Source organism: Hemitrygon akajei, chromosome 19 (assembly GCF_048418815.1).
Source record: "Hemitrygon akajei chromosome 19, sHemAka1.3, whole genome shotgun sequence".
Classification (NCBI taxonomy): domain Eukaryota; kingdom Metazoa; phylum Chordata; class Chondrichthyes; order Myliobatiformes; family Dasyatidae; genus Hemitrygon; species Hemitrygon akajei.
The window spans coordinates 55,105,818-55,125,566 of NC_133142.1; the positions used below are offsets into that span (position 1 = coordinate 55,105,818).

A 19,749-nucleotide genomic window follows, 5' to 3' on the forward strand; every position below is an offset into this window, starting at 1 on the left:
TGCTAAATGTTACTCTGGATTTCTAGCATCTGCAGAATTTTGTGTTTAAAATCTTATGTTGAAACAATGTTTTGATTTATCTTTTCAAACTAAAAATACAGAACATTTCTGGCTTAAGGAAGTGGAATAAGTATAATAACCTAAATTTATTTAGAAGATTGTTAATATTGTATACCTTGTAAATTACATTGTAATCCTGCAGTGGTCTGGAAGATCAGCTCCTGGGTCGTGTTGTGGCACAGGAGCGTCCAGATCTAGAGGATGCAAAGAACCAGCTGATCGTCAGCAATGCTAGAATGAGGAGCGAGCTGAAAGAGATAGAGGATCAAATCCTTTTACGCCTGAGCACCTCCGAGGGCAATCCTGTGGATGATGTGGAGTTGATCAAAGTCCTTGAGGCTTCTAAAGTTAAAGCAGGAGAAATCAAGGTCAGTATCAGCAGCGCTTTTCTGGTCATAAATGGAAATATTGAACTTGCCGCGAATGATAAAAAATATGTACAAGTCCTTGAACACAGACTTGACACATTCAAGCACACACACATAACTCATGTTCACACAACAGTCTTCTAATTGTTATTTAATTATTTTACCATTAATTCTGACCTTGTTGTATCCCATGAATAATCAAAAGAAATATTTTCATTTGTATTTTTTAGTGTGAGTACTAAAATAAATCTGTTACTTTTATCGTTCAGTGCCCACAGGAATTAGCTGATTTCCCATATTAGGCAAACATGAGGAAATCTGCAGATGCTGGAAATTCAAACAACACACACAAAATGCTGGTGGAACACAACAGGCCAGGCATTGTCGACATTTCGGGCCGAGACCCTGCCTGGCTTCCTCTGAAACATCAACAGTGCTTCTCCTTATAGATGCTGCCTGGCCTGCTGTGTTCCACCAGCATTTTGTGCGTGTTGTTCCCATATTAGGCTCCAGGTTTCTACAAACATGAAAATGTTGTATGGGAGCAAAATTCCTCTATAATGTCAAACTCAACTAGCAACATGATTCCTTTCTCTCCCTTTTTTGTTCATTCAAGAAAAGGTAGTTCTGGTCTGCCAAATATAAACCATTTAAACCAGTCGAGTACAGTCTACTTTTTGTCAGTAATCAGATACTAAAACATCAGCCCACAAGAATGAGCCTCAGACAGGAATAAAGTCTTAGCAAGTGACAGATGAACTTTATGAAGGCCAATGGACATCCATACCCGGAGAGAAGATAGACAGCCAAAAGCTTGCGTTTGTTGATCTGATCTCTTCTGCTGGGTAAATCCAGTCTAAAAGGTCAAGACTCAGTCACCACAGAAGAAATCATGGTTGGAATATGAATCATGGCAAAGGCAATTATAAAAAATAAATTTGAAGATGTTGGTATTAATGCAAACCATTACAAATAAAACTACTTTGGCTTTGCAGAGCATTTTCAGTAGGGAAAATTGGGAGACCTCAAAAACAAAAAGATTGATGCAAGTTTTGGTAATGCTGAAATGCATGCATTCAGGAGAGAGAGAAGGTAGATTTTGGGTACATAATGTTCAGTCAATTTACTAACGGTGCAAGCCATTTACAAACCAAATGCTCTATTAGAAATGACCAGTTCTGTTGTAAAGATTCTCCATCTGCAATATTAACTCAGTTTTTTTTCTCTCTCCATACACTGCCTGAACTACTCAGCTTTTCTAGTATTCCCCATTTGCTTTCAGACCTTAGAAACAAGTCTGATGTGTATTTCATAGTATTTACATATCCCTTTTTTTCCCTCTCTCTAAATATCTTCAATAAGACAGCTCCTTAAACAGTTGAATTACCTCAACTACACTAGGCTTGCCTTTTCAGAGATATTTCCTTTGTTCGCCCCCAAAAGTTTTAAGTTGTCTACAATTTAAAACTAACTTTTTTTTAGACATCAACATTAAGTATTCACTCTTTCTCTCCCCAGGGATACTGCCTGGCCTGTTAAGTGTTTCAATATTTTCTGTTTTTATATCATATGAGGTGTAATGAAACAGCAAAAAGGGATCAACCATCCAATTATGGAAGTGTAGTAAATATCTCTGAACAGTTTGAAGGAAATATCTTTTCAAATTTGCAGACAAATTTCTGCAGAAAGTACATTAATGATAGTAATACATACACAAAATGCCAAAGGAACTCAGCCGGTTAGGCAGCATCTATGGAAAGGAATAAACAGTTGTTATTTCAGGCTGAGACCCTTCATCAGGACTGGAAAGGAAGGGGTAAGAAGCCAGAATATGAAGGGGAGGGGAGGGAAAGGAATGCAAGTTGGCAGGTGATAGGTGAAGCTAAGTGAGGAGGAAGGTGGGTGGGTTGGGGAGGGGCATGAAGTGGAAAGCTGGGATATGAGAGGTGGAAAGGTGTGATGCACCATCAATAACTCACGCTGAGACATAGGAAGCGAGGTATCGGCTTTTATTGACTGGAAGAATGAACAACACTACATCCTGGGGAATGAGGCTGGGCAACAGGCTTTATACAGGGGTCTGTGGGAGGAGCCACAGGAGCAGTCAGCAGGGGTCTGTGGGAGGAGCCACAGGAGCAGTCAGCAGGGGTCTGTGGGAGGAGCCACAGGAGCAGTCCAGACAGGTATATGTAGTTCACCACAAGGTGAAAGGTTGAAGAAGAGGGAATCTGATAGGAGAGTGGACTGCGGCAGAAATAGAAGGAAGAGGGATTTCAGAGGGAGGTACTGTAATGGGCATGTGAGTTGAAGAAGGAGTAAGAGAGAGACTGGAATGGTGTAGGGAAAAAGAGAGTAAGAGGAAGGGAGGAGAAATTACCGGAAGTTAAAGAAATTGATGTTCATGCCATCAAGTTGAGAAGAATGAGGTGTTGCTCCTCCAACCTGAGAGCGGCCTCATCATGGCAGTAGAAGAGGCCATGGACCGACATGTCAGAACGGGAATGGAAAGTAGAATTAAAATGGATGTCCAACAGGAAAACCCTCTTGTTGTGGCAGATGGAGCGAGGGTACTTGAATGGAGGTGACAATCCACATTGGGTCTCACTGATGTAGAGGAGACTATACCGGGAGCACCGAATACAGTAATAATAATAGTGGATATTACTACTGCAGGATAACAGTAGAAAAACACACAGGATAATAACAGTCACTGAATTCAATTATTCTTATATTAATTGTATGCAATCAATATAAAAGGCAAGAATATAAAAACTCTCAACTGCATTCAGGACAATTTTTTTAGTCACTTGTAACTAGACTGATGAAATGGGATTCAATTCTAAACAGTTTCATGATAATGGTGTGTGGAAATATGTTGGTGGAGGTGGGAACATGGAAGAATATATGTGGAAGGACGTTCTCGTATAGAAGTGTAAGTAATTGTGGAAGACTACAAAGCTAGGATATTAAAAGTCTTAAGCAAGGGGAAGGAAATTTTATTTAGCAAAAGTAAACTAGTAACAGCTGCCTGATGTTTGATCAGTGCCAGAGTAGTGGGATTAAAGAAGGAAATTCAAGAAGACTGGGGTAAAAAGGGACTGTCAAATCTAGAGACCTCTGTATGATGATGTGCATAGCGGGTAAGGAAGAGAAGCTTATATCAGAATCTGGTTTAATATCACTGGCATATGTCATGAAATTTGTGTGCCCAGGGTGGTGAGGGTCTTTAATGATGGACACCACCTTTCTGAAACTCCTTGAAGATGTCTTGGATACTACGGAGGCTAGTGCCCAAGATGCAGCTGACTAGTTTTACAGCTTTCTGTAGCTTCTTTCAATCCTCTGCAATAGCTCCCCCATATCAGACAGTAATGCAGCCTGTCATCGCCCTCCACGGTACATCTATCGAAGTTTTTGAGTATCTTGGAAGACAAACCAAATCTCCTCAAACTTCTAATGAAAGAACTATAGCCACTGTCTTGCCTTCTTTATAGCTGCATTAATATGTTGGGAGTAGGTGGGATCCTCAGAGATCTTGACACCCAGGGACTTGAAATTGCTCACTCTCCCCACTTCTGATCCCTGTGAGGATTAGTTCGTGATCCCGCGTCCTACCTCGTCCTACCCTTTCTGAAGTCCACAGTCAGATACCAAGAGTTCAATATTGCAGGAAAAGTTTTTTGAAAATGTTGTAAGTGGGTAGTGGAGAGGTGTTGAATTAAATTGGGAAAGTAAATAGAGGGCGTGAAAAGAAATGAGAAAGAAAATAAAAGTTCAAACATTTGTTTAATGCACATGCAGAGCAGAAAGATAACTAATGAAAGAGCAGGTCACTTTAGATACCAAAAAGGTAACCTCTTTGTGAAGGTTCACAAAAGAAGGGGACAGGCAGGATGGTGGTAAAGAAGGTGGAAGTCTTGGATGGGATAAACATAGCAAGCAAGACAGTTTCAAAGGGGTCAACATGTCTGAAAGTTGGAAAATTGCCAGAGCCTGGTGAACATATTGCAGGTTTCTACCATATGAAAGGGAAGAAAGACTACAACTTTACAATCTATCCTGGTTGCACAGCAGAGGTCAGAGGCCCAATGGACTACTAATATTATACTGTTTAAAAAGGGAGGAAGGGTTAAATGCAATCATTGCAAGGCATTGAGATAAATCTTGGTGTGAATGGTATTAGCCATTCCAGAAGATAGCAGACTAACTAAGGACCGTTAGCATGGAATTCTTCTGAAAAGGCCAATTCAATCTTTTAGAAGCAGTGACAAGAATGGTCAATTGGGCAAGTGAATTTTGTGTAGTTCATATGTAACAAAGAGAGTGAAATATTGAAATATCTTAAAGGTCCCACAATGTAGACTAAACAGCGTCAAAACTGCAGGCAATTTGAATCACTCCTCCTGTGAACTAAGTTACAAAGCACTGCAAACAAATCATTGTTGAAAAAATGAAGGAGTTGATCATAGATTACAGGAGGAACAGAGGCAGGATAGCCCCTATTGACATTGATGGGACTGTAGTTGAGAAGGTGAGTAGTTTCAAATTCCTCGTATACCCATCACCAAGGATGCCGCCTGGCCTGTGCATATTGGCTATGTGGTGAAAAAAACACAACAGTGCCTCTTTCACCTGAAGAGGTTTGGAGTCCTCAAATCCTCAGGACTTTCTACAAAGGTACCATTGAGACTGGCTGTGCCGCCACCTAGTACAGGAGCTGTACTACCCTCAATCACAGGTGCAGAATCTCTGGATGTGAACTGTCCTCTGTTCAGGACATTCACAGCTGCAGGTGTGTAAAAAGGGCCCGGAGGATCGTCAGGGACTCCAGCCACCCCACACACAAACTGTTTCAGCCACTTCCGTCTGGCATACAGTATCACACCATTAAGGCCAGGTCCAGCAGGCTCTGGGACAGTTTCTTTCACCAGCCCATCAGATTTATCAATACACATAGCTCTGAATGCATATCTGACTGGACATCCATGTATATAAAACAATGATGTATACAATCTTAGTGTCTGGGCAATATCCTCCCACATTTCCCTTCCTTATTGCTTGTACATTGTGACAGAGACGTAACATAAAGATTTTTATTCCCTCATGTTGTGAGATGGATGTAAGAAATAAAAAATTATAATCCTAATTCTAAGAAGCAACATAATATTTGCTTAAAAGACCCCTGTGTGAACAACAACTTATAGCATTATGAAATTATGGAATTGTTAAATTTTGTGAATATTGGAAGTTAGATGTAACCATACAAATTTGCAGTCTTAAAAATGTGAGAAATGGAGTAAGAAAAGTAAAACGAGACTTTTAGATGGTAAGTAGATGTGCAAGAAGAAATTTGACATGCATTTAGAACAAGAAAGCATTTAAATTAGTCACTGATAATTCACAAATTTCATTAAACAATGCATAACATTTCAGGTTGATTTGCAGCAAGACTCCTCTGTAATTGCAATATTTTTTGTCAATTTAACTCTCATTGGTCTGCAGATCTGCAGAGATACTAATAGAAATCAATGTAATTGATGCATCTGTCTGGATGCATCACGGCAACTGCTCTGCAGAGAGTTGTGACATGCTTAGCACATCATAGGAACCAGCAATGAGGCAGCAAGCAGTATGGACTGTTCATACTTCTTGCTGACTCAGTAAATCAGTCAGTAGAATTAAAGACCCCACCCATCCTGGGATTTCTCTCCTCACCTCTCTCATCAGGCAGAAGATAAAAAAATCCTGAAAGCACACACCACCAGACTCAAGGACAGCTTCTATCCCACTGACATCAAACTATTGACTGGACTTCTTGTGTGATAAGATGGATGGCCTCACAATCTGCCTCACTATGCCCTTTTACTGTTTAACTTCACTGCACTCCTTCAGTCACTTTTACACTTTATTCTGCGTTGTTATGATTAGTGTTCATAATATGGTAGAATTCAAAGGTACAATTTAATGTCAGAGATTATATTTATACAATATACATCCTGAAATGCTTTTTCTTCACAACCATCCACGAAAACAGAGGAGTGCCCAAAAGAATGAACGACAGTTAACTGTTAGAACACCAAATTCCCCCCCCCAGCTCCCCCCCACCAGCAAAAAAAAGCAAGCATTGGCACCGCCACCGAGCACTCAAGTGTGAGCAAAGCAACAGCAAAAACACAGACTTGCAGTTACCCCAAAGACTTCGTATTTCACCCAGTATTCAACATACCACAGGTTCTCTGTCTCCCTAATAAGAGAGAAAGAGATGTCTCCATATTCCCAGTGAGCAGGGAGATATAACAAACAACTCGCTGGCTTACGATGTTAAAAGTCCATTATGTTGCTTTTTTCGAACTCTGTACCTGGCACACAGCAGATATTCTGACTCCCCCGAGGACACACAGGTCTCCTGTCCTGATACCGACCCTCGATCCGCCCGCCTCCAGAGCCCTGAGATCCTAGGCTTCCGAATTTGAGCCAGACTCTTAGGCTGAGCCTTTGGTGTGCTGAACAATGGCAAGTTATGAAACCCCCTGAGAGGGTCCCATTCCCGCAAAGAATCGTAGTCAGCATGTAACTCCAGGTCAGGGTCTTCAAAAGAACCTTGAAAGGGAAAAATAGAGATATTAAAGATGGAAGTAGAGCTGTTTCTGAAGATGCAAGTAAAGGAGTCGCCGTTAGGCACCATTAACCCTCCTAAGCTCCACCTTCACCCTTCAATTTAAGAGGGAGAAGCTAAATGTATCAGATGTATCAGTATTACAGTGGAGTAAAGAGAATTACAAAGGCATGAGAGAAGAGTTGGCCAAAGTTGATTGGAAGGGGACACTAGAAAGGATGATGGCAGCGTAGCAATGTCTGGAGTTTCTGGGAGCGATTCAGGAGGTGCAAGATAGATACATCCCAAAGAAAAAGTTATATTCTAAAGGCAGGATGACACAACCATGGCTGAGAAGGGAAGTCAAAACCAACATAAAAGCAAAAGAGAGGGCATATAATACAGCAAAAATTAGTGGGAAGTTAGACGATTGGGAAGCTTTTAAAAACCAACAAAAGGCAACTAAAGAAGCTATAAGGAACGAAAAGATGAAATAAAAAGGTAAGCGAGCCAATAATATCAAAGAGGATTCCAAAATATATAAAGAGTAAAAGAGAGGCGAAAGTAGATATCAAACTGCTGGAAAATAACACTGGAGAGGTAGTAATGGGGGGCAAGGAAATGGTGGATGAACTGAATAAGTATTTTGCATCAGTCTTCACTATGGAAGACATTAGCTGTATGCTGGATGTTTGAGAGGGCAGAAGTAAGTGTAGTTGCTTTGGAAGCTGAAAGGTCTGAAGGTCTATAAGTCATATGAGCTAGTGGACTACACCCCAGGGTTCTGGAAGAGGTAGCTGAAGAGATTATGGAGGCATTACCAGTGATAAGATCATAAGATATAGGAGCAGAGTTAGGCCATTTGGCTCATTGAGTCTGCTCCACCATTTCATCATGGCTGATCCAATTTTCCTTTCAGCCCCATTCTCTTGCCTTCACCCCGTATCCCTTCATGCCCTGACCAATCAAGTTCTACCTTAAATATACATAAAGATGGCCTCCACAGCTACCTGTGGCAAACAATTCCACAGATACACCACTCTCTGACTAAAGAAATTACTCTTCATCTCCATTCTAAACAGATCCCCCTCTATCTGAGGCTGTGTCATCTAGTCTTAGGCACTCCTACCATAGGAAACCATCCTCTCCACATTCACTCTATCAAGGCCTTTCACCATTCAATAGGGTTCAATTAGGTCACCCCTCATTCTTCTGAATTCTACTGAATACAGGTCCAGAGCTATCAAACGCTCTTCATATGACAAGCCATTCAATCCTGGAATCATTTTGTGAACCTCCTTTGAACCCTCTCCAGTTTCAGCACATCCTTTCTATGATAAGGGGCCTAAAACTGCTCACAATACTCCAAGTGAGGCCTTACCAGTGCTTCATAAAGCCTCAACACTACATTCTTGCTTTTATATTTTAGTCATCTTGAAATGAGTGCTAACATTGAATTTATCTTCCTCACCACAGACTCAACCTGCAAATTAACCTTTAGGAAATACTGCACAAGCACTCACAAGTCCCTTTGTGCTTCAGTTTTTTTGTATTTTCTCCCCATTTAGAAAATAGTCAACCCTTTCATTTCTTCTATCAAAGTACATGATCATGCACTTCCCAACACTGTATTCCATCTGCTACTTCCTTGCCTGTTCTCGTAATCTGTCTGTCCTTCTGTAGCCGCTCTATCTCCAAACTACCTACCCATCCACCTATCTTCATATCATCTGCAAACTTTGCAATAAAGTCATCATCCAAGTTATTGACATATAACGTAAAAATAATCGGTCCCAACACAGACCCCTGTGGAACACCACTAGTCACCGACAGCCAACCAAAAAAGGCTCCCTTCATTCCCACTCTTTGCCTCCTGCCAATCAACCAGTGCTTTATCCATGCTAGAATTTCTCCTGTAATACCATGGGCTTGTAGCTTGTTAAGCAGTCTTATGTGTGGCACCTTGTCAAAGGCCTTCTGAAAATCTAAGTACACACCAACCAATTCTCCTTTGTCTATCCTGCTTGTTACTTCAAAGAATTCCAACAGATTTGTCAAGCAAGATTTTCCCTTGAGGAAACCATGCTGACTACAGCCTATTTTATCATGCGACTCCTATAGTACCCAGAGCCATCATCCTTTATAATCGACTCCAACGTCTTCCCAACCAATGAGGCCAGACTGACTGGAAGAAAGTTTCCCTTCTTCTCCCTCTCTCCCTTCTTGAAGAGTGGAGTGACATTTGCAATTTTCCAGTCTTCCAGAACCATTCCAGAATCTAGTGGTTCTTGAAAAATCATTAATAATGCCTCCACATTCTCTCCAATTATTTGATTTCAATAGAAGAATCACTAGATTCTGGCATGGTTCTGGAGGACTGGAAAATGGAAACGTCACACCACTCTTAAAAAAGAGAGGTAAAATATGAAATTAAGTACACAGATATTCAGGCAAATAACATGCAATTCATGGAAGGACAGTAATATTAATGAAAGGGTAATCTCAGAAGACAAGTAATAATATATGTGCAACAATATTAGTGGAAATGCTTCGAAACCATTGGAAGTACAATGAGTGTGAGCATAGAGAGTCTTTTGAGTGCTAACATGATTAGAGCAATGATACAGGAAGTTTGATAGCGTGCGTGGAATGATAATGTTATTAAACTGGCTGTAGTAATATTAATGCAAGTGCAGTACTGCTGGATGGAAAATCAACAATCAGACTGGGTGAGTTCAAGCTAACTGATTGCCGATAGTCTTCAAAGCACAGATTGGTTATCTACTATTCAGATGCTAGCATATCACAGGCTTCTGTGCAAAATCAGTGAAAGGCAGAAGTCCATCTTGATCCAAAAGCCAAATGTACGGTTGGGAAGTATGGCTCATTCATCTGGAAAATAAAAGATTGCAGATGCTGAAAATTTGAAATGACAGCAAAAAACTACTAGATGGAGAAACACAATAAATATTTCATGTCAGTCACCACCATCAGAATTTGAAATGAAGAATCTTTGACCTAAAATGTTGTCTCATTTCTCTCACCGTGGATGCCGCCTGACCTGCAGAGGATGCTCTTTCCGTTATCATATATTTTCTATGATTTGCAATGCTGAAAACCTACCTTATTTTCCCACAGATGAAAGTGACAATAGCAGAGCAAACAGAGAAGGATATCGATAACACTCGGCTCCAATATATTCCTGTTGCTGTCAGGACACAGATCCTGTTTTTCTGTGTTTCTGATTTATCCAATGTGGACCCAATGTATCAGTATTCTTTGGAATGGTTCCTCAGTATCTTCATGGCGGGCATTGCAAATTCTGAGCGAGCAGGTATGTCAAACAAGTTAACTCTGCAATTTTGTGTTGTATTTGCTCAATAAATTTGCTAATACTCTTCTTTAGTTTTCTATAACCCATGCCACACAATGCTTTCAAGCTAGTATAGCCAAATATTTTTGAGTCACTGCTGAAGCTCTGGTAACACAGGGTGAAGAACATGCTTTGTTGGTCAAGAGCAAAAATGTGGGAGTAGGTTTCCTGCCTACATCTCACTGTAACAATAGTTCTGAAAATGAAAATGAGATGAAAGCATGTGCACCAGGCTGAAGGACAGAGCAGGTAGACAATAATGTCACCAATTAGTCTCCTAAACTCAGCCTATCCAATCTCTTCCCATAACTAAAGTCCTCCAATCCAGGCAATATTTTGGTGAATTCCTCTCTGTAATCTCTCCAGTACAATCACCTCCATTCTAAGGTAGAAACAGAAATAGGGTTAATGTTTCAGGTCTTAGATTTTTGGTCAGTTTTTAAATTTTCATTTATTGATAAAAATTGCAGTCAGTCCTGTTGACCTGATTGGGAGTCAAACTAGATTTATTTCTTTAAAAACTTATTGGTTTTGGACATGTCTCCTACATGCTTTTCCAGGAGAACAGATTAAAATTTAAAAAACAGAGACTCCAGAGTGATTAGGCTACAGAAGTAATATAATTGTTCCCACATCCACGTTCCATCTTTCTCAATAACTTCATGTGTTCATAACTAAGTGCCAAAGATGGGAATCTTTAAAACAACCAGCTATATAAAAAAGGAAGAGAGATCATAAAGATCAATGTATCCATTTTGATATGCTATACTGGAAGAACAATACTTGAACAGTTGACTGGAGGCAAGATCATGACTGAAATGTCAATATTTTTTTTAATCTTACTGCTGATTGTGTGATGCATTCATTAGTAATTGTCATTTTGCAGTGAATCCTGGTCAAATCTAACTTCATATGATATTCTGTTTTGAAGTAGCTTTTGCAATCTAACATGCCCTACGTAGCTCCATGAATAACCAGAGTGGATATTGTGAATGCAAGCACAGAGGTCAATCAACGTTCCCTGATAATGCTCCACTAATACAATATGTGGACCCTTCTAACCAAATTTTTGTTCCCATTATGTGATAGTCTATATTAGAAGTGCTAAGCCATAAGATTTGTCAGTTAGATTAAAGTGCAGTGGACTCACAAAGACAACAACCTGTTTTCTTGCTCCTAGATACTGTGGAGAAGAGGATAACACTTATCAATAATTACTTCACCTACAGCCTGTACCTCAATGTCTGTAGGAGCCTATTCGAGAAGCACAAGCTGATGTTTGCTTTCCTAGTGTGTGTGCGGATCATGATGAACGATGACAGGATTGACATGGTCAGTAACAAATCCATAAATCTCCATTGGCTTAGTGAGTAATATTAAATCACAGAACTCTCAGCCAGACAGTGGACAATTGTTCCACTGTGTGCTTGGGCCACTGTTAGCTTCTCAATATAACTTTAAACTCATTGGAAAAGTACCAGAGATGAAAAGGATTGAGTGGGCATGAGAAGCAGAACAAAAAGCTCAGGATCACACTAGCAGACTGTGAGCCATATGAGATGCTGGTTAAGGCTGCACTTGAGCAGCCACAGAGCCGACTGACCTTCAGCCCTGGACAGAAGACTCGGGCAAGCTGCTGTTGGTGGCCTATGCCCCAGTAGAGGTGATGGGCTTAAGAAGAAGAAGAAACTCTGCGTATGGTTGTACAGCAGTTGCACATTCAGGGAGTGAAAGCCCAAGCATTTGTGAAGCATACTGGCATTTAAATGTTGCAAGATCAAAACCACATGAATGCAGAAAATAAAACATTGCATCTACAGTTCTAGTGAATTCACACATTCCCCAGGGACAAGAGTGTTTTCTAAGAGCACAGAGCATCTAGCTACCAGACTGTAGCAGAATGATGCTGTGAATGTAGTCCAGAGCCTGCTCAAAAGCTAGACAGCCTTTTGACTTCCTCTTTAGAGCAGAATAGCGTCCCAAAATTAAGAGATGATAAATATCACAATCTTCCCAAACTGCAAACTTATAATATGTTCAAGTGGTGCATGTGTCACTCCACAAATTGGTAACGACAGCACCAAAAAAACAAGTGCTACTTGCCTGTTGGTATTTAAAATGTAGTCAGCTAAACAGTATTTACCCAAAATGTTAATTTGGTATTTTATTTTATCCTTTCCTAATTTGATCGTAATTGAACAGGATGAATGGCATTACCTGCTCTCTGGAGGACCCATCCCCACTCTGAGCCCCAATCCAGCCACTCACTGGCTCTCAGAAAGAGCATGGAGAGACATTCAGAGCCTTTCTAGCCTTAAGAGCTTCTCCAGATTCATAGAAGATTTTGTCAACAATCTGGATGGTTTCCAAAAAATCTTTGACAGTCCAGAGCCTCACAGGTGAACTTTAAGAATTCTTCAATCGATATTTTTATTCATACATTATTTGCAAGATTCCAGATTCAAGTTTATTTATCACATATACATTGAACCATATTCTCCTACAATAATGTGGCCCAGCTGACAATGTCTTCTTGCATTGACCTTGGCAGAGTATTCAGGATCAATGGAATTGTGGACTCAGGAGGCACTGCACTCCTCTGAACACCAGTGGTCATTATGGGTGTCCACTAGATTCTTCTGTTGCTGGTCAGAAGATATCTTTTTAACCCTTCCCTTTTTCTTTACTCCACTCCAACCTCTCCCTCCCTGGCTCCTGACATTGATATGAGTCAAAGAAGAAAAATTTGGAAGTCAATCTTCCTCACTTCTTCAGGAAACTTCTCAAATATAGTTGTAGAAAGCTATCAATGAGCTATGGGTACATATTTCAAAAATTCGCTTTCAGATTGGCAACTCCTAAAGAAAGAGACTGTGTCTGGCAAATTAAGTCTCTCAAACTTGATAGTGATTTTTGGTGAAGTGGCTGGAGTGGTAGACATTGTCAACATGAACTTTATTAAGGTTTTAGTTAAGCCAGACATAGTAGCCTGGTCTGGAAAGTGAGATTGCGTGAGATCCAGGGTGGGTTAGTCACTTAAATACAATATTAGCTTGGTGATGGAGTCAGAGGATCATAGAGTCGAGTCATTTTACAGATTGGACAACTGTGATCACTAGTGTGCTCCAGGGACTGGTGCTGGGTCTCTTGTCATCGTCCATAACTATTAATGAATTGGATAAAAATGTAGGTGGCATGATTAGTAAAGTTGGCAGATGATTCCAAAACTGGTGGTGTAATAGACAGTGAAGAAGGTTTGTGTACAATTACAAAATGGGATATGCAGTAGATCAAAAGGGAAAGTGAGCAGAGGAATGACAGACGGAATTCAACTGATCAGTGTGAAGTGATGCCTTTTGGTAAGTTAAAGCGGGGCAAGATATACACAGTAAATGACAAGGAGGCCAGTGGATATAAATACATAGCTCCCTGAAAGTGGTGGCGCAGTTAAGCGATGGGAGAAGGAAAGCTGTACTGTGCTTATCTTCATGGGGTAACAATGTCTTCAGGCGTTGAATACCAGACTTGGGACATCACATGGCAGCTGTACTGGACATTGGTGAGACCACTCCTGGAATATTGTGTGGAGCTTTGGTCACCAAACTATAGAAAGAATATGATTAAACTATATAAGGTGGAATAAAGATTCACAAGTACACTTTCAGGACTAGAGGGCTTAAAATATAAGGTGAGAAAAGATAGGCTAGACTTGTTTTCCATGGAGCAAAGGGGGCTAAAGGTTGACCATATAAAAGTTCATAAAATCATGAAGGGCTTAGATAATGTGGATTGTCACAGTCATTCTCCCAAACCAGGGGAGTCTAAAACTGTAGGGTGTAGGTTTAGGGTGACAGTGTAAAGATTTAAATGGGCCTGAGCTGTAACTTTTTCCACATGGAGGGTGATAGGTATATGGAATGAGTTGCCAGAAGAAGTGGCAGAGGTGGGTACAATTTCAATGTTTAAAAGTAGGGTATATGGATAGGAAGGTTTAGAGGAATGTGAACCAAAATGGGACTAGCTCACGAAAGGTAGCTTGGTCAGCAAGGACAAGTTGGCCTGAAAGGCATGTTTCCATTCTGTAAATCTCTGACTCCATTATTCGAAGATTCTGACCATCTACCCTGTCTCTGTCTGTCATGATTATATAGACTTCTATCACATCACCCCTCAGCCTCCGATGATCCAGCTAAAATAATCCAAGTATATCCAACCTCTCCTTCTAACTAATATCCTCCAACCCACACAATATCCCGGTGAACCTCTTCTGCACTCTCTCCACAGCCTTCTCCCTGTAATGTGGCACCCAGAACTGCATATAATACTCTCACAATGGGACCTCCCCTGTGGATAAAGAGGATACAAAGATCTCAGCCAAGGCCTGAATAATCTTCTACCTTTCATTAAGCCCTGGAGACTTATCTACCTAAATGTTCATCAAGAAACCCAGTATCTTCTCCTTCTTAATATCAACATACCCCTCTCTGATCTCACTATCATCCATATCCATCTCCTTGAGTATATCAATGCATTGTACTACCTACCCACTTCCGTTGCCTCTGGGCATAAATTCACTCATTTGCCCTTGAGTGGCCCTGTGCTTTCTCTAGCCACCCACTCACTTTTAATATGTTAATACTGATATATCACTAGTTTATAAGTGATAAGTTTATAAGTTACAATTAAGTTAAACGTCATTCTTATCCAGGCAAATACAACTGAGCAGTCTATAAAGTTAAAATATGTGTGTTGCCAGGAAAACTGTTTACCAGTCACCAGCTTCAGATGTTAAAGAAATTAAATGTAATTAATGTTACAGGCAACCTTTACCGGGGAATTTGGAAGCTCAAATGAATCTATTTCAGAAACTACTTATAATGCGTTGTCTTCGAGTGGACAAAGTCACCAATGCCATGCAGGACTTTGTGTCACTGAACCTTGGGCAAAAATTCATTGAGCCTCAGGTCAGACTTTCTGCTTTGTATTTGTTCTGAGTTTGGTCACTGAGATAATTAAATTTGCTGCATCATATTCTTACAATGTGTTTCTAGTGCTGTGCAAAAATTATGAATCCTCAAGATCAATAAAGATTCAAGAATAGTGTTTACAACATTTGAAAAGACCATTTAGTCCAATAGTACTAAATACTATTAATAATAGTAATAATACTGTCATTGTTGGTCCACACAAGCTATCTCCCACAGTACTTCATCCAAACACCTCCATGTATCTTCATTCTTCTACTCTCTTGAAATATGTGCTTATCAATTGCTTTCATCCGTGCTGCCATGAAATATATCTGTGTTCAATACTAATGCCCAAGTGGATTGGAAAGATAATTTGGGTTGGTCTTTTATTGATAAAAATCCATTTACTCCTCATCTAATAATGAGGAAATTTGATTTATTTCTATTTATTCTGGTTATCACTGCAGACTACTATCTACAAATCACTCCTAGTTACTCTTGAAAATGTGGTGGCTGTCTTATTGAATTACTGCGGTGTCTGGTGTAAAAGAATAACTCAGACCTCTTATGTAGGCTGTTCCTAGATTTTCATTGATAATGGAAGAATGCATATACTATATTTACAAATAGGATAATAAGGAACCTTGGAAACTGTCTTGTGGACTACTGCTCTTAATAACCTCAATGATAAAGACAGGGGAGTTGATAACTATCACCCAGGTAGCCTTCAACTGAACTTTGTATAGATGGTACACATTTTAAAGGCACAGTTGGCGGTGGTATAAGAAAGAGATACTCAGGATAGTGGATGTATGGGAAATTCAGCAAATTGACAATAATAGCATTCTTCGCACTCGCGATGGATACTTTGGAACTGTGGGCGTTAAAGCTGCTGAGATCAGTTGCCCATTGCTACAAGAAAGAGCTCTTGGACAATAGAGTAATTTTTAATACCACCTCAGCATTGATAAGACTGTTAAATTCTTCAAGGGAAAGCTTTCAATTCTGCATCTCCACTCCATTTATGTGCCACTGAATTTGTGCAAACATTGTGTTTAATGTTTTAATGTCACAGATTAAGCACCATAACTGCTTCATTCATTTACTTTCATGTATAGATTTTGAGGGATTGTTTATTAGTGTTATAATTTTTTGAAATATTTAAAACATCACGTTATTTCTTTCAGACCTCAGATTTATCTGGAGTTTTTAAAGACTCCTCCCCAAGCATTCCCTTGATATTTGTGCTGTCCCCAGGCACAGACCCTGCAGCTGACCTGTACAAGTTTGCAGAACAGATGAAGTTTTCTAAAAAACTGAGTGCTATTTCATTGGGACAGGGACAGGTAAGGAATAAGCCTTCAAACAAATTCACACTATGCTTCCTCGGTTTCTTTGCCACAGCTGGATATACAAAAGTAAGTAAGAATGCATTATCCTGAATAGATCATAAACAGGGTATATGGTGACATATACATATGTACTTTGATAATAAATTTACTTTGAACTTTGAATAGAAGTATGCTGGAAATACTTAGCAGGTCAGGCTAAATTTATGGACGATTGTCCAAGTTAATGAAATTATATAAATATTGAGAATGTTAGAAATATTAACTACTGTGAAATCTGATAGCCATATTGAACTCTTCAGCACTACAGGTGCCAATTTCTAATGCAAGTTACGAGGGCCTATTTCTGGCATGACTTGTGTTACTTATTACATGGTTTACTATGATAAGGCAGGTATTGCCCATGCAAGCTGCTAGTGTGCAGTGTCATCACTTAGCAGATCCTTTGATTCAAGGATGACTCTCTTCCACTGATGAATGGAAAGTTCCATAAAACCATAAGACATGGGATCAGAATTAGGCTATTTGGCCCATAGAGTCTGCTCCACCATTTGATCTTGGCTAATTTATTATCCCTCTCAAACCCATTCTCCTGCCTCCTTCCCATAATCTTTGATGACCTTACTAAACAAGAACCTTTGCCTTAATAATACCCAGTGGCTTGGCCTCCACAGCCATCTGTGGCAATGAATTCTGCAGACTCTCTACCCTCTAGCTAAAGAAGTTCCTCTACATCCCTGTTCTAAAAGTCATCTTTGTATTCTGAGGCTGTGCCCTCTGGTCCTAGACTCCCTAATTACAGGAAACATTCTCTCAACATCCACTCTATTTGGGCCTTTCAATATTCGATGGGTTTAAATGAGATCCCCTTCCCCCCACCCCCCACCCCCCATTCTTCTAAACTCCTGTGAGTACAGGCCCAGAGCCATTAAACGCTTCTCATACATTAATCCTTTAATTCCCAGGATCATTCCCATGAATCTCCTTTGGACCCTCTCCAATGCCAACGTCAGTTCTTAGATATGGTTCCTACCGCTGTCTGTAAGGAGTTTGTACTTTCTCCTCATGGCCACATGGGTTTCCTCCAGGTGCTCGGTTTCCTCCTACAGTCCAAAGACGAAGACATTCTGGCTGGTGGGTTAATTGGTCATCGTAAATTGTCACGTGATTAGGCTAGAGTTAAATCAGGGGATTACAGTGCTGCTCTGCTTGAAGGGCCAGAAGAGCCTATTCCACACCGAATCTCAATAAATAAATAAAAGTATCCAAGATGTGACTAAACACACTGATGAAGGTAGAGCCGTAGATGTAGTGTATATGGATTTCAGCAAGGCATTTGATAAGGTACCCCATGCAAGGCTTATTGAGAAAGTAAGGAGGCATGGGATCCAAGGGGACATTGCTTTGTGGATCCAGAACAGTCTTGCCCACAGAAGGCAAAAAGTGGTTGTAGACGGGTCATACTCTGCATGGAGGCTGGTGACCAGTGGTGTGCCTCAGGGATCTGTTCTGGGACTCTTACTCTTTGTGATTTTTATAAATGACCTGGATGAGGAAGTGGAGGGATGGGTTAGTAAATTTGCTGATGACACAAAGGTTGGGGGTGTTGTGGATAGTGTGGAGGGCTGTCAGAGGTTACAGTGGGACATTGATAGGATGCAAAACTGGGCTGAAGAGTGGCAGATGGAGTTCAACCCAGATAATTATGGTGGTTCATTTTGGTAGGTCAAATATGATGGCAGAATATAGTATTAATGGCAAGACTCTTGGCAGTGTGGAGGATCAGAGGGATCTTGGGGTGAGAATCCATAGGACACTCAAAGCTGCTGTGCATGTTGACTCTGTGGTTAAGAAAGCGTACGGTGCATTGGCCTTCATCAATTGTGAGATTGAGTTTAAGAGCTGAGAGGTAATGTTGCAGCTATATAGGACCCTGGTCAGACCCCACTTGGAGTACTGTGCTCAGTTCTGGTTGCCTCACTACAGGAAGGATATGGAAACCATAGAAAGGGTGCAGAGGAGACGTATTTTCTCCTTGGAGCGAAGGAGGATGATAGGTGACCTGATAGAGGTGTACAAGATAATGAGAGGCACTGATCATGTGGATAGTCAGAGGCTTTTTCCCAGGGCTGAAATGGCTAGCACGAGAGTTAGATATGGCACTTGTAGCTAAAGGGATCAGGGGGTATGGAGAGAAGGCAGGTACAGGGTTCTGAGTTGGATGATCAGGCATGATCATACTGAATGGCGGTGCAGGCTCGAAGGGCCGAATGGCCTACTCCCGCACCTATTTTCTATATTTCTATGAGAGGGAATGTTTTAATGTGCTTGAAGGTAGGTACAGAGGAAATGTCAGGGGTAAGTTTTTTATGCAGAGAACGGTGAGTGCATGGAATGGGCTACCAGCGACGGTGGTGGAGGCGGATACAATAAGGTCTTTTAAGAGACTTGGATAGATACATGGAGCTTAGAAAAATAGAGAGCTATGGGTAACCCTAGGTAATTTCTAAGGTAAGGACATGTTCGGCACAACTTTGTGGGCCAAGGGGCCTGTATTGTGCTGTAGGTTTCCTTTGTTTCTATGACTAGAGACCAGGCTATGCTGCACAGACTTAAAACACACACACACAGTCAGGTACACACTGAAATACTCTACCAGTTACTCACTATGCACACATTCACATCATTTTACTCACACATCTTTCCTCAGTTCCCCCACCCTTGATTCTGATTCTGCCTCTCAGTTTCTCTATCGCTGGGTGAGTCTATTCCCCTAATTGCCTCCCTTCTCTTGATCTATCCCAATCTCAAGGTTCTAGGTTCAAATTTATTTTTCACATGTACAACATACAATGAAATGTGTTGTTTGCGTTAACAACCAACACACCTGAGGAAATGCTGAGCTATATTCCAGCGCCAACATATCTTGTCTACAGTGCTCAGCAGAACAACACAGAACACAACAAGTAAGAAAACAACAACGGCAAAACAAGCCCCTTTCCTCTCTCCCACCCACTGACCCATACACATACGCATA

At 40.6% G+C, this 19,749-nt stretch overlaps 1 protein-coding gene across 1 annotated transcript in view; it reads left to right on the forward strand.

Annotated features, from left to right (window-relative positions):
* dnah1 (dynein, axonemal, heavy chain 1) overlaps positions 1 to 19,749 on the forward strand; it is a 367,482-nt gene that overhangs the window by 310,875 nt on the left and 36,858 nt on the right. Inside the window, exons 63-68 of the mRNA XM_073072534.1 lie at positions 203 to 428; positions 10,162 to 10,357; positions 11,577 to 11,728; positions 12,599 to 12,795; positions 15,216 to 15,360; positions 16,551 to 16,709. Of these exons, the coding sequence (XP_072928635.1) occupies positions 203 to 428; positions 10,162 to 10,357; positions 11,577 to 11,728; positions 12,599 to 12,795; positions 15,216 to 15,360; positions 16,551 to 16,709 (1,075 nt within the window). The remainder of the gene's footprint in view (positions 1 to 202; positions 429 to 10,161; positions 10,358 to 11,576; positions 11,729 to 12,598; positions 12,796 to 15,215; positions 15,361 to 16,550; positions 16,710 to 19,749) is intronic.